The 14415-nt window shown below is 38.8% G+C and overlaps 2 protein-coding genes across 2 annotated transcripts; one reads left to right on the top strand and one right to left on the bottom strand.

Annotated features, from left to right (window-relative positions):
- Positions 1-379: 379 nt before the first annotated feature.
- LOC139952901 (uncharacterized) lies at positions 380-6692 on the top strand. Its single transcript, XM_071952188.1, has 3 exons — positions 380-792; positions 1337-1628; positions 3014-6692. Exons 1-3 carry the CDS (start codon positions 529-531, stop codon positions 3580-3582), a joined length of 1125 nt encoding a protein of 374 aa, XP_071808289.1. The 5' UTR covers positions 380-528; the 3' UTR covers positions 3583-6692.
- Positions 6693-6827: 135 nt separating this feature from the next.
- LOC139952900 (uncharacterized) lies at positions 6828-14366 on the bottom strand. Its single transcript, XM_071952187.1, has 4 exons — positions 13200-14366; positions 11031-12415; positions 9786-10013; positions 6828-8993 (listed from the first exon to the last, which is right to left on the bottom strand). Exons 1-4 carry the CDS (start codon positions 13798-13800, stop codon positions 8859-8861), a joined length of 2349 nt encoding a protein of 782 aa, XP_071808288.1. The 5' UTR covers positions 13801-14366; the 3' UTR covers positions 6828-8858.
- Between the last annotated feature and the right edge of the window lie 49 nt (positions 14367-14415).

Genomic DNA, 14415 nt, shown 5'->3' with positions numbered 1-14415 from the left:
CAACTTGGAAGACCGCGCGCATTGTCAGCCTATCGGGGGTGGTGCACCACCTCCCAAGAGACTACGTTTCTAATAACGCCGTTATGCAGATGTTCCCTCTAGGAGAATTATTTCAAAAGGGAAAAGAAAGGCCGAATTCCATAGAAAGTCTATTGCGACGTTATGCACGACACCTCCTCATGGAAGGATTATTTCAAATAGCGTTGCAATGCAACGTAGTATCCCCAAAACAGGAATTGGCAGTTTAATAGCAAACCCCTAGCACACTATGCGGTGTAAAAAGAAATGCAGTGAAAAGATTTGCGCCCTCAAGTGTTTTAAAACACATTCGCACAAAAAACAGAAACTTGCAGTAGTGTCGGGTCCGCGTGTGGCGTGGTTGTTGATTGAGTGGGGTTAAAGAAAAGGGGATACATGAACTGTACTCATAGTCCTAGAACTATTTCGGTTTCGTCTCTCCCGTACGGGAGACGATAGCCGGACGAAACCGAAATTGTTCTAGGAGTACGCCAAGTGTAGCTCAATTTGATGCAATACAGTTACCATTTGGACCATCGAATTGAGTTTTTTTTAAACTGTCTCACTCATGCCTGGCATTTGCAGTCTGTCAAAATGACGGCCCCCTCCTCCCAGTCCCACAACCAAAAACAGCAACTCGAAATGCAGCGTGTGACCGGTCTTGCTGCCGCCGTGTTTTACGGCGTCTGCTCCGGTTCGATGTCGTTTATCAACAAGGCCGTTCTTACCACTTACGACTTTGATTTCCCGTGTTTTATCATGTTTTCTCAGATGGTAAGTCTTACTATGAAATGAGTATTTTATTAATTGCTGTTATATTTATTTTGTGGTTTAGCTGTGTATGCTGCCGCACTCTGCTGGGGGAGGGGCCGGGGGGGGGGCAGGTGTCCAGACGGCAGACAAAATAAACATATAAATATTAATGGGACAATAAGGAGAAGTCCTCCAAGGGGGTCAACCAACATTAATTATGTAATGTAAACGTATGTCAGATTTAGCATTAATTTAATTGCTTAAAAGGAAAGTTCACTAACAAAAAATTGCTAAATTATAGTACTTATTAATATTATAGTAGATAGGCAATTTAACTTGCCATTCAAACAAAAGCCAGGCTTTACTAAGTACAGTTATTATTTTGGGGTGATGTTAGTTAGTTGCGATAACATTTAACCCTCCTCTTGGCCTTTTGGAGGAGGTTACGTTTACCGCAACACAAATATTTGATTTTTACCGCAGCACAAATATTTTATTTTTACCTTCAAAGTGTTATTTTTCACAACTTTTATTAACATCCATCTATTGTTTTTCTTTTTTTCAGATTTTCACGGTGACTCTGCTGACCTTTCTAGGAAAGATCAGTCAAGTTTCCCTACCGACCGCCTCCGTTCACAACCTCAAGATTTGTTGTCTTCCGTCATTGTTCTGGCTGCTCCACGCCGTACTTGCCCTACATGCCTTGAGCGGGATGAACATCGCCATGTACACCGTACTAAAAAGATGTGTGCCTCTGATGAATCTGTTGTTTACGCCTTTACTGATGAAGAAAGGAACCCCAAGGCTGGCTGTGGTGGGCTCTGTATTGATGATGACTGCTGGGTGCTTTTTTGCAGGTAAGGGAAGGGGCTGTTACTTCACTTGTAATAATGGATAGCACTAAAAGCGTTATCGATCGCCATATTTGAGATGAAACAATGGAAAAGTGCTTGCGTGTACTCGCTGCACACAACTCTCAGCCAATGATAGCCTTGTATGCCTGCACATTTCATCAAATTTGGCGTCGATGACGCTTAGTGCAATCTATCTATAGAGGCAGCAGTTGCCTCTTTGCCCATATACTTTGCCATGGACATGGTGCCCCTTAAAAAACATTTCCAGCAGAAATTTACATTGCTTTTCTAGAAAATAGATTCTCTACTATACAGTAGTTGTTGCTTTGATGTCTCGAGATAATTTTCATATCAGTATGCAGAACTGTTTCAAGGATCATGGGTTGGTCTACATTTATTTGCTTATAAAACTGATTTGGTTATATGATTTGTTTTCACTATTTATAATGCATGACATCAAAATGTTTACCACTTACCCCCCGCCCCCCCCCCCCTTAAAACTTGTTCTATTCGCACATACTTTTATTTGTAAAATGTGATATTTTATTTTTTTAGGAAACCATTGATATTACAGTATTTTAAGGTTTTTTTAATGTTATTTTTACATAAAATGTTACTTTATCTACTCTATATTATTAGTTTTACAACCAGATGTTGGGCAGCATCTACCTAGCCAATGGATCGATCGCAGTAATTGCTAGGCCTTTAGATACTTTTGTCTCTCCCACCCATCTGGAAGTATTGTAGTGTTTTGTATTGTTGTGTTAATTGGCTGAATATAATAATAATTATAGGCCTAGAGGCATTATGCATTAGGTTGGGTTCTGATTGCAATGTGGATGATTGTAATAGTACCGTACATGTAGTTCTATCAGTGTGTGGTTTAAGGAAACTACAGAAATAGGCTGTCAGTTTTGATACTGTTTCAATTAAGGATTTGAAACTTTGCATGGTGGAAGGGGGCCGAAGTATTTATTTAACAAAGAGAATATCTCTTTCAATATCTCTTTCGTGATTGCAATGTGGATGATTGTAATAGTACCGTACATGTAGTTCTATCAGTGTGTGGTTTAAGGAAACTACAGAAATAGGCTGTCAGTTTTGATACTGTTTCAATTAAGGATTTGAAACTTTGCATGGTGGAAGGGGGCCGAAGTATTTAACAAAGAGAATATCTCTTTCAGTATGCTCTGATCATCTTCAGGGGAAAGTTCTTCAGAAGAAATACTCTGATTGTCTTCCCCTCCAGACGATTGGAGCTTACTGTTCGATGAACTTTACAGAACGACCACTACTCAAAAGAGATTTTTCACATGGTGTTACCACAAACCTCTCTTAGCAATGTCATTTTGTTTGATTGTGATTTTGATTTCACACCCATCATCTAGGAATGGGAGATCTGACCTTTGACCTCCAAGCCTACACCTACGGAATGTTGAGCGTAGTCTCCCAGTCCCTCTACCTAACCCTCGTGCAGAGCATCGGGATGCAGCAAGATGCTTTCTCCCCGGCGGGCATCATGTACCTCAACTGTCTCAACTGCCTTCTGCCGCTTTTTGCCGTCTTGTTCCTATCCTCAGAGATCTCGGGTATCATGGACTTTGAGGACCTGTCCTCCACGAGGTTCCTCGTGATCTTCGCCCTCGTTGTCTCAATGGGGTGCGTTCTAAACTACGCCATCTTCCTATGCACTATCTTGACCTCTGCCCTCACCACGAGTGTCGTGGGGGTCATCAAAAGTGTCGTTGTGGTGGCAGTTGGGATGTTTACATTCGGAGGGGTGCCAGTGACTTTACTGAGCACAATCGGGATCTGTATGAACACGCTGGGTAGCAGCTGGTACACGTACGACAAGTACCAGGCAAGGATTGTAAACAATGGCGAAGTGGACAGTGTATCAACAAGTAAGGATTCTACAGCTCCAGCAACCGGGAATATGAATGGGTTTCACAGCTAGAAAATTGTCGTAAATTATTTTGCTTTTTCAGAAACAAGTTTGTTTGTCACCAAACTATTTATTTATAAGGGATGGTAGGAGGGTGTGGTCACAGGTAGTGATTGGAAAGGGGCTATAATGTGGCTGAAACATAACATACATGTATGACCTCTGACCTGTTTAACAACTCAATTTCATTTAATTTCGCACAAGGTTCACTGCATCATTTGCTAAAATGTTTAATTTTTTTGTATAAATGTCACAAAAATAATTTTTCATTCGTTTGACACTGAAATGTAACAGATTTACAAATGTGATTTTACCAGATTTTTTCTATTTTGACTGAGTTTACTTTTAAACGTGTTTTGTTGTTGTCCAGTCCCGCATATCATAAAAGAATGTCAGCTAAAAACTAGAGGGCAATTTGCCAAATTGAAAATTATCTTGATAGTATTTTGTTTACCCGGGTAGTGTGTCAAGAAGACTTTTATTTGAGAGGGGGTGGTGGGGGGAGCCAGCTTGGCGACTTGTCCACCATTTTTAAGAACGATTAGAACCACACTGTATTCAATAAGGTCACAGAAGTAAACTTTTTCTTTTCGCAAATGAGTTTAAATCAGATTGTTTTGAATGAACACATCTCTACATCTCAAAGTTAGTGTTTATAGTATTTTTAGAGGAATTACCATAGGTATACCCACCCTTTAAAACAACGGACGCTTATTTGAACTTAAAGTATTAAAATTATACAACATTTATTTTAACTTTTTGAAGGATACGCAAAATTTGTATTGGTTTATTTTTATTGGTAGTAATAGTATATTTAACACGTACAGTATTCCTGGTGTATACTTTGACATTAACAATGTTTTAGTTTAAGAAACATTTTCAGTGCTCGAAGGGTTATTATGGAAAGTTAACTTAGAGGGGCCCTATGGTAAAATTCAATTTTGTTCTACATTCATTTTTCCAATAGATAGAGTCCTTTTGGAGAAGACATTGCAAATCTCTAGATTCTTGTGTTAAATAGTGTAAAATTAAGTTGCAATGCAAAGGTTGTGGGTTCGAATCCCCCCTCAGCGATTCGCCGGTGGATTTTTTTTTCTCCACAGAACTCGGGGAGAGTACACAGAGCTAATGCACATCGGTGTAAGAGTAACAAATAACATTCTTTATCTCCAATTTGCAAAATCTATTGAGACAGTTTATTTATACTCATTTGAGCGAACGTTTGAAACCTGATGTAACTTGAAATGTAACTGTGTCTTGTGGACATTTAGATGTGATGGATTGTATAATTTGGGACGTTGACTTTTGCACTTGGAGGGTATCACATGCATGTACATTGGCAATATTGGTATCACTTTAAAGCCATTAGTCCCTTTCGGTAAACAGTGTTGTCCAAGGCCAACACTTTGTGTACCACAACTTCTATATCAAATAACAAACCTGTGAAAGTTTAGGCTCAATCGGTCATCGAAGTCGGGAGAAAACAACGGAAAAACCCACCCTTGTTTCGCCGTGTCACGACATGTGTTTAACATAAATCCGTAATTCTCGTTAACGAGAATTTATATTGTTTTGCTGTTTTCTCAAAAAGTAAAGCATTTCATGGAATAATATTTCAAGAGAAGTCTTCCACCATTGCCTTCTGTAAACCCTGTTATTTATAAATCTGTGAACTTTGATTTTTTTTTCTGAACCGAAAGGGTCCAATGGCAACCGAGTGTATCTACTGAAAATTGAATTTTTTGAGCCCCTCTTATTTTTTTTTTTTTTAGTAATGATCGTAAATATTGTAGTTTGATCTTTTCATCTTGTTTTAAAAAAAGGTGTTAGGATTTTTATTTTCCATTATATGACTGTAGTTTATTAATGACATTGAAGAGTACTTATTGTTGGTAAGGCATCTTCGCAAAAGCTATTCAAGGATAAAATGCAGGAACGTTTATAAAAGTTTATTTTGATCAAAAAGTTCCTGGCTACTTAATACATGTATGGTGTTACAATCGTTGCTTGAATTCATTTGTTGTTGTTATATATTTATGATATTTATCTTGATAACTTTCTTGATAAAATATTGTTTTATTTTTCTACTATAAACATTATGCATCAGGGACATTGAATTTTGCAAATAAAATATTAGAATCAACATGAGATGTTGTTTCCTCATCACAGTACTTTATATTTGGCTCCTTGATCTGCTTCTTTTTTGTCATTTTTTGTTCTTCATTTCATTGCTTTAAAGAAAAGGGGCAAAAGGATTCCTTGTTTTTTCAAAACATTTGATTGTTTCAATCCTATTATTAAATGTGTATGTATATAATCAAAGTAGGTTGTAAAAATTTCATTTGTTTTTTTTCTAAGGAAGTGGTCAAGTGGTTAGACAGCAGGACTTGCAATCACAAGGTTGTGGGTTCGAATCCCCCAGGTAACTGCTGATTTCACAATGACTATAATAAACATTGTCGTCTTGTTACTTAATCAAAATTTCTTTTGTGTTATTCATAATCATAGACGTTAAACCAATGTTTGTATGAGAGAGATTGGTTGTTGCCAGCTTGGTGTTTATATCTCACTGTGTGAGTTTGCCGAATTCCCTCGATGGGAAGATTGTTCAAACAATCAAACAAACCTATAACCTAACTGGATCTTTTAAAACTAGGCGGTACACTTACTCTTTGCATCTATGTTTAGTGACGTCCTTTTACAATGGTTTTGTGTCTTAAAAGTCTTGTATATCGTGAGATATACCGTAGGGCAGTTAGACTATAGGTCTTCCTTATCCTAAAATAAAAGGTCTTCCTTATCCTTAAAAAAAAAAAAGGTCGCATTTACAGTTGGGTGTCAAGCGTCATGACCAGCAGGTTCAGCTGGGTTCAAGAAACTCAATGCTTGGGTAAAGGTTTCCACTTTAAAGCCATTGGACACTTCCAGTAACGGTAATGTCCAAGGCCCACTCATCATGTGTCACAACTTCTATATAAAATAGCAAACCTGTGAAAATTTAGGCTCAATTTTATGTGTTTAAAATAAATCCGTAATTCTCGATATCGAGAATTGATATTGTTTTAATGTTTTCTCAAAAAGTAAAGCATTTCATGGAATAATATTTCAAGAGAAGTCTTTCACCATTACCTTCTGTAAACCCTGTAGGTTATTTGTAAATCTTTGAACTTTTAATTTTTTTGTCTGTACCGAAAGTGTCCAACATTTCATGTAAACTAAAGCAACCTATTAAAATTAAAAAACAAACTGCATACATCTAGCTAAAGAAATATGTTTTTATTTATTGAGTAACATTAGCCACCGTGTGCAAAGTTAAACACTTGAAATTAAGCCCAGTGCCCAATCTTATAAAGCTTCTTAGCAGAATTTATTGCTTTAACGATTTCCTGCTAAGCAAAAATGAGTAGGGTACCAGTAGCAAATGGTACATGTGAAATGACAATGGTAATTACTCTGCTAACCATAATTTGGTTGTGCTTAGATACTTTTTGTGCCTGAGCAGCTTCATGAAATTTGGCCCACGGGACCAAATTCGATAGAGCTGCTTAAGCAGAAAATACTGCTTAAAAATCCCTGCTCAGCAATAATGAGAAGGAAACCAGTCACAAATGGACCATAGACCTTTTCGCAAATACTTGGGCGCGCGCGTAAAGCTTGGAATTAGGTGCATTGTGGTCTAGCTGGTAGCAAAATTTGATTATATCTATCCCACAATGCACCTCATTCAACAGTCTGCGCTTGCGCATTGGTATTTGCGATAAGGTCTATGTGAAATGGTAATTTGGCTGGTAACTTTACTCTGCTCAGCATACTTTGATTGTGCTTACTGCTTAGCTCTATGAAATTGGGCCAATGTGTATAATGCACTTCTACAACAATTATCAACACCATAGGCTTAGTAAAAAATATATATAAAAAAAAAACACAAAAAAAAGAGTTCACTCTTTTTCAAATAATTTTCTTCCAAAGTTATAAAGAATTTACTTCAAGACATAGAAAAGAAATATAACTAAACAAAATTTTGAAGCTTACTAATTTTACTTGCTCTTTCTAAAAGTATTAATTGCAGAATTTGAAAGCATTTGAACAACACCATGTATAAACTGTATTGAATATGACGTCATCGTTCAAGTATCTGCCCTACAAGATGGTATCTGCAAGCGTGTGCGTGTGTGTAAGTGCATGCTTGTGCCGTAGAAATCAAACCGGGAACATTGCATGCTGCGTGTTTCTTTGATGTACGCGTTTAGACGCGCATACGCTTTGACCTACAAGATGGCGACTTTCATAGCAGCATAAATGGGTTATTCAATACGGTCTATAGATAGTGAAATGTAACGTTAAATACAAACAAAAATATGTACACAGGCAATTTTCTAAGCACTCATAAACTTGATTTTGTTGTTTACAAGGACAACTCAAATTGTTGAACACTAATCACAAGACCAAAATGGCTAATATTGTAACGTTTTCGACTCAATTTTCTAAGTGGAAATGTCTGGAAGAACAATACATAACAGATATTTGCAACAGCAATTCGATACCCCGCCATGCAATGCCTAAAGTTCCACTACATTTTATCCTTTTACATCACACCTTTGAAAACAAAAACCACAATATGGCAACTTCTTACAATGTAATTTCATTTTATAATGCTTTTCCTGCTCTACCATATTCCAACAGAGCTTCATCAGTCAATAAGTACAACTTGATCATTAAGTACATCATTTACTGCTGCTTTTTACAAAAGAAAACTTAACCCCAAGCTCCCAGTTGTTGTTAAGTGGTAATTGATTTATTGCTTAGCGTCATGTCTGAAAACACTTTGAATTACCTAAATGTTCTGCGTGCAAAATGTTAAGAAATTAACCTTTTCACCAATAAACAGAACCCAATTTCAAACTGCTGCTTTTTAAAAAAACAAGTAGCTTAGCACTAAACAATTTTGCTAACCAGATTAAAGGTTACAAGCCAAAACACAAACTCATGTCTGCTTGCTTTTGCTCAGCAGAAAAGAACTTGTTAAGCAGCTCAAATTGTCTATCCACCTTGCTTCATATAAAAGAGTATCTGTTTCTGTTTAAAGGCACTGGACACTATTGGTAAATACTCAAAATAGTTGTTAGCATAAAACTTACTTGGTAACGAGTAATGGAGAGCTGTTGATAGTATAAAACATTGTGAGAAACTACTCCCTCTGAAATAACAAAGTAAATTACCACAGGTGTCCAGTGCCTTTCAGATTTTATTTTTTATGCGACAAACAAGAGGAAAGCTTATTTGAATGTTTAGAATTTGTACTCCTTGCTCTTTTGGAGTGACGGCATTACGTCACTGAGGTTCTGGTCTAGTTTCTGATACCCGTCGTCGTTGCGTCTCCGGCGTTCGCTGGCATTTCTTCCCTCGATGATGACAGCAATGATCTGGAAGGAAAAGAGTCATGAATAATGCATCAGTTTCTCATGAATAACTCATGCTGGTCATGAAAGATGGCAGGTAAACTGGTGTTAAAGGCAAAGTATACCTTTGGTTTTAACCATTCGATAGTTTTAATCCTACATAAAAGTATATAAACCCTACAATAAGAGTAAACTGTGAAAATTAGATGGTAGCATTTTTATATATCGGCGAAAAATTTGAAGCGATCATGTTCACACAGGAAGAGTCGTCCATAATTGGAGTATACACAATCTGAGAAACGTGTCGGACAGTAACATTTTTCAGATCAAAATTTGGGGAGATATAACCGCATTACTTCAAAGTGAAATGTTTCTACAAAATGCCTTACTCTATCGAAAGCTGCTGTGCTTCTAACCAATAAGTTTTTATTTCCATTTTTTGAAGAGTGATAATTTACCGAACTGTGTACCTTCCCTGACATTGGTAGTTGTCAAAGACTAGTATGCTATTCTCACATGGTTGATCCCACTTGGTCTCACTTGGTGTCATCGAATTTGCAGATGCATAACAAAAGGCTTCAGCTGAAGTCTTATTATTTGAGTGAGAAATTACCTCTTTCTCAAAAACTACATCATTTCAGAGAGAGCCATTTCTAACAATGTTTTATACTCGCAACAGCTCTCCATTGCTCGTACCCAAGTAAGTTTTTATGACAACAATTATTTTGAGTAATTACCAATAGTGTCAAGTGCCTTTAAAAAAGAGGAAATTCTGGAGGATAATAAAAAAAATATAAAAAAATAAGGTGAACCAACCCTCTGTTTGTTGTGATACATGATGTATGTTGCCATGATGATGATGATGGCAATCAGAGAGTACGCCATAAAATGACTGCTCGATTCTTCTTTATCGAGATCCATAGAGCTGATCTCGGGCATCTTAAAAAACGTCTTCTCCTTCTCCAGGTTCTCCACGTAACCATCACTGTTTCGACCATCTAATTCTTCCTCTTTTATGTCAGTCTGCTTATTTGAGTCAAACATCTGGAAAAAAAAAAAAACAAATTAGTAAATAATAACAATAATAATACTAGGTTCTGGTTATCACACCTCTAAGGGTGTATCAAGGCCCTCAGTATTTTGTCCTGCAAGGTATGTGGAGCTACGTTTTGAAGTATGAGACCTTTTCCTTAACAGGACCATGTAACGGTTTACAGGGTGCTGTGGCACAATTTGCAGCCGGTCAGACCAGGAATCACTGGGGTGGTAAACCCCTTCTCTTTGTGATATAAGTACACTGGGTTCCTTTACGTGCATTACACCACATATTTTGTGAAACTTCATAAACAATATCAACCTCTAACCTTACAGGAACCCACCTATACACCTGGGTGAAGAGATGCAATTATAGTAAAGTAGCTTGCTCGATGAAACAAGTGTTACGACCGGGACCTGAACCCACACCCAGATGACTCAACTACCAGACCTTGAAATGGATGCTCATCACCACTCGGCCATGACACCCTACAAACTACTTAATCATCCTCTTGGGATGTCGTGGCTGAGCGGTTAAGAGCGCCGGATTCAAGCTTTAGTGTCTGACCAGCAGAGTGTGGGTTTTTAAATCCCAGTTGTGACAGTTGTGTCCCAGAGAAGGACACTTAACCACAAGCTTCTCTCTACCCAGGGGGTAAATGAGGACCTGTGAGGTCAGAGATAGTTCTTGTGATTGACTTTTTATAGCTGAGTAGCGCATTTGTTGCACAAGGCTGTATTCTCTCCGCAGGGAGCTGGCTGAGATGGTTTAAGAAATGATTTAGGGCAAGGGCACCAAGGCATTTTCTCTTTGGGAAGGGGCACCCTATGAGGAAACTGTAAATTTCTACTGGAGCATTTTAAGGGCACCAAGGCAATGGCAAGGGGCAAAGGAGGCAATCGCGTCCGTTGCCTCCCTGAAGTGTCAGGCCTGCCAGGGGTAATAATGTTAGGCGCTTTGGGACGCCCTCTGGGTGTGAAAAGCGCTATATAAAAACTAACCATTATTATTATTATTAGCCTAACCTGTTTGAACGAGTCTTGTCCACCATCAGGTTCACTGCTGTACTCTGACTCTTCCTCATCGCTGAATTCCTCAGGTCCCTTCCAGTTGCTTTTCCCATCTTCCGTTGAAGTTGTTGTATCATCTTGGTAGTCTGGGTAGAGACCTACTTGTGGTTGATCAACTACTTGTGGTTGATCTCCTACTTGTGGTTGATCTCCTATTTGTGGTTGATCTCCTACTTGTGGTTGATCTCCTACTTGTGGTTGATCTCCTTCTTGTGGTTGATAACCTACTTGTGGTTGATAACCTACTTGTGGTTGATCTCCTTCTTGTGGTTGATAACCTACTTGTGGTTGATAACCTACTTGTGGTTGATCTCCTTCTTGTGGTTGATAACCTGCTTGTGGTTGATCTCCCTCTTGTGGTTGCTCTCCTACTTGTGGCTGATCTCCCTCTTGTGGTTGCTCTCCTACTTGTGGCTGATCTCTGACTTGTGGTTGCTCTCCTACTTGTGGTTGATCTCCTTCTTGTGGTTGATAACCTACTTGTGGTTGATAACCTACTTGTGGTTGACTTCCTACTTGTGGTTGATAACCTACTTGTGGTTGACCTCCTTCTTGTGGTTGATCTCCTTCTTGTGGTTGATAACCTACTTGTGGTTGATAACCTACTTGTGGTTGCTCTCCTACTTGTGGTTGATCTCCTTCTTGTGGTTGATAACCTGCTTGTGGTTGATCTCCCTCTTGTGGTTGCTCTCCTACTTGTGGCTGATCTCCCTCTTGTGGTTGCTCTCCTACTTGTGGTTGATCTCCTTCTTGTGGTTGATCTCCTTCTTGTGGTTGATAACCTACTTGTGGTTGATAACCTACTTGTGGTTGATCTCCTGCTTGTGGTTGATAACCTGCTTGTGGTTGCTCTCCTATGTCTGGTTGATCTCCTTCTTGTGGTTGATCTACTACTCCTGGTTGATCTCCTACTTGTGGTTGATCTCCTACGTCTGGTTGATCTCCTTCTTGTGGTTGATCTCCTACTTGTGGTTGATCCACTACTTTTGGTTGATCTCCTAGTTGTGGTTGATCCACTACTTTTGGTTGATCTCCTACTTGTGGTTGATCTCCTACTTGTGGTTGATCAACTACGTCTGGTTGATCTCCTTCTTGTGGTTGACCTCCTACTTGTGGTTGATCTCCTACTTGTGGTTGATCTCCTACTTGTGGTTGATCTCCTACTTGTGGTTGATCAACTACGTCTGGTTGATCTCCTTCTTGTGGTTGATCTCCTACTTGTGGTTGATCTCCTACTTGTGGTTGATCTCCTACTTGTGGTTGATCCACTACTTTTGGTTGATCTCCTACGTCTGGTTGATCCACTACTGCTGGTTGAGTTACTACTTGTGGTTGATCATCTATGAAAAAAAAAGGGGAGGGGTAACAAATGTTAAAAAGTCAACGAAAAGAAAATGGTGTCCTTTTATATAATTTTCTTTTTAATTGCAGAATTTAATTTTTAACACCCAATTGCGATCCTTGTTGGCAGAAATGAGTCTAATCACTTAGTCCATAAAGTTAGGGATAGGATAAATCTAAAGAACAATATCAGTTAAGTGTCTTGCTCAGGAACAAAAGTGCCGCGACTGAGTTTCGAACCCACTTTGACTCAGCCACCACAACTTAAATTGTGTATGATACGTCGACCACGACACGCTGAAAAGTCCATTCATGAATCTTTTTTTTTAATACCTTAAATACCCCATGGTATGAATCCCTACTCACACTGTGAATGAAGATGTATGTAATATAATTTACCTGTAGAAGTTTCACCTTCATTAGCCGAAAAGTTTTAAGAAAAAAGTGAAAATCACAGAACAATATTTTCAGGAGAGTCGCCTAACCCCATTGTACATGTATGCAAAAAGTAATAGTTTTTTGTCTCACTGAGACAAAAGTTACTTTTGTGAAATTGTTTTAATCATTTCTCAAATACTACAGCACCTCAGCAAGTAATAATTCAAGGGAAGCTTTTTACCATCATTATCTTTAAATCGTGTTGAGTTTAATGTAAATCTGTAGACATTTGTGTTTTGTATCGTACAAAAAAAAGTACCACCACCCCTAAAACTAGTTGCGATAACGTAACCCTCCTCGCCGTCGGGACGAGGGTTACGTTATCGCAACTACCTTTTAACTAACCCTTATTAGGCTGGTACGCATGTGTGTACGTCATCAGTAGGAAATCAAGTCCCTGGCACATCACAAGATTCATTTGACTAAAGCCACAAAACAGGCTGCAAACGGAACCTTCTGACGGTTGTCCGGCTAGGAAATACAGAGTGGTAAGGGTGCTCTCTTGGCCTATCAGTTCATAACCTTCGACTTGAGAGTAGGTCTTGGCTGTCTGGTAGATCATGTTGAAATCGGCACATACGCGTTCCTTGGTTGATCGTTCCTGGGAGAATACATTGTAATACTTAAGAGACTCTGCTTGTGGGTCTCCCTCTTTGCTGCAGGCGTTAAGTGCCAACAGCTTGAACAACTTGCAAACTGATTTATCAATGGGCAAATTATTGATTGGGCTGCAAACACTGTCAAATGGAGATTTGCTTGTGGAATCCGAGGGCAGGTAGAACACCGGTGAAGGAATTCCACATTGCTCAAGTTTAAATACATCTTTCCCATCGATCACAGGTAAAGCTTCCGTGACGTCAAGCTGCGGCGTACTCAACAGCAAGAATGATGTGCCAATTATTATGTGGCAAATGTTCATAATACTTCTTGGTCCTTTGCTGATCATGATGAATAATGATGCGAATACACAATGATGAAGATGCTGGACTGGTAGTTTGTCCAATTTTCAGTCGGCCTGAACAAGTCCTTGCGAGACTTCTTATTTACTTGATTTTTTATAGTTCCTTTTGACAGTCTGAATTACTGCTTACTGTAATGAAGGCAAGACAAGTTGAAGGGGTAGCAATACACAACAACAAAATCACATTCCTACTAATTTAATACATGTACATCCATCATGATCCATCCAAAGATCAAGGACAAATCTTGTTTTTAGTCCAACTCTAAAATTTATTTAAAAAGTTGAGTAGCTGGGAGAGTTCCGCGGCCTACCACAACCACACTACATACACAACACACTCTTTGATGATGTCACTGTCTGATGACCACACTGCTCACAGGTGACTCTCGCAACAGAAATCCCCTTAAACTGTTTCAAATACTACGATCATGCCAGCAAAAACTGCATCGATTTGGAAGAAGTGTGTCTTGCTTACGTGGAACATTGCATGCATCATTGATAAACAACAACCAAACCCGTTTGTGTGCACACACACAGCAGCTAAGAGAATAGTGCCACTATTAGTGGCCTTGATTCAAGACACTAAGTAAAGAGTACCAA

This window comes from Asterias amurensis, chromosome 21, assembly GCF_032118995.1.
Source record: "Asterias amurensis chromosome 21, ASM3211899v1".
Lineage (NCBI taxonomy): Eukaryota > Metazoa > Echinodermata > Asteroidea > Forcipulatida > Asteriidae > Asterias > Asterias amurensis.
Note: the sequence above shows the minus strand (reverse complement) of the source record. Positions and strands in the feature narration are given on the sequence as shown.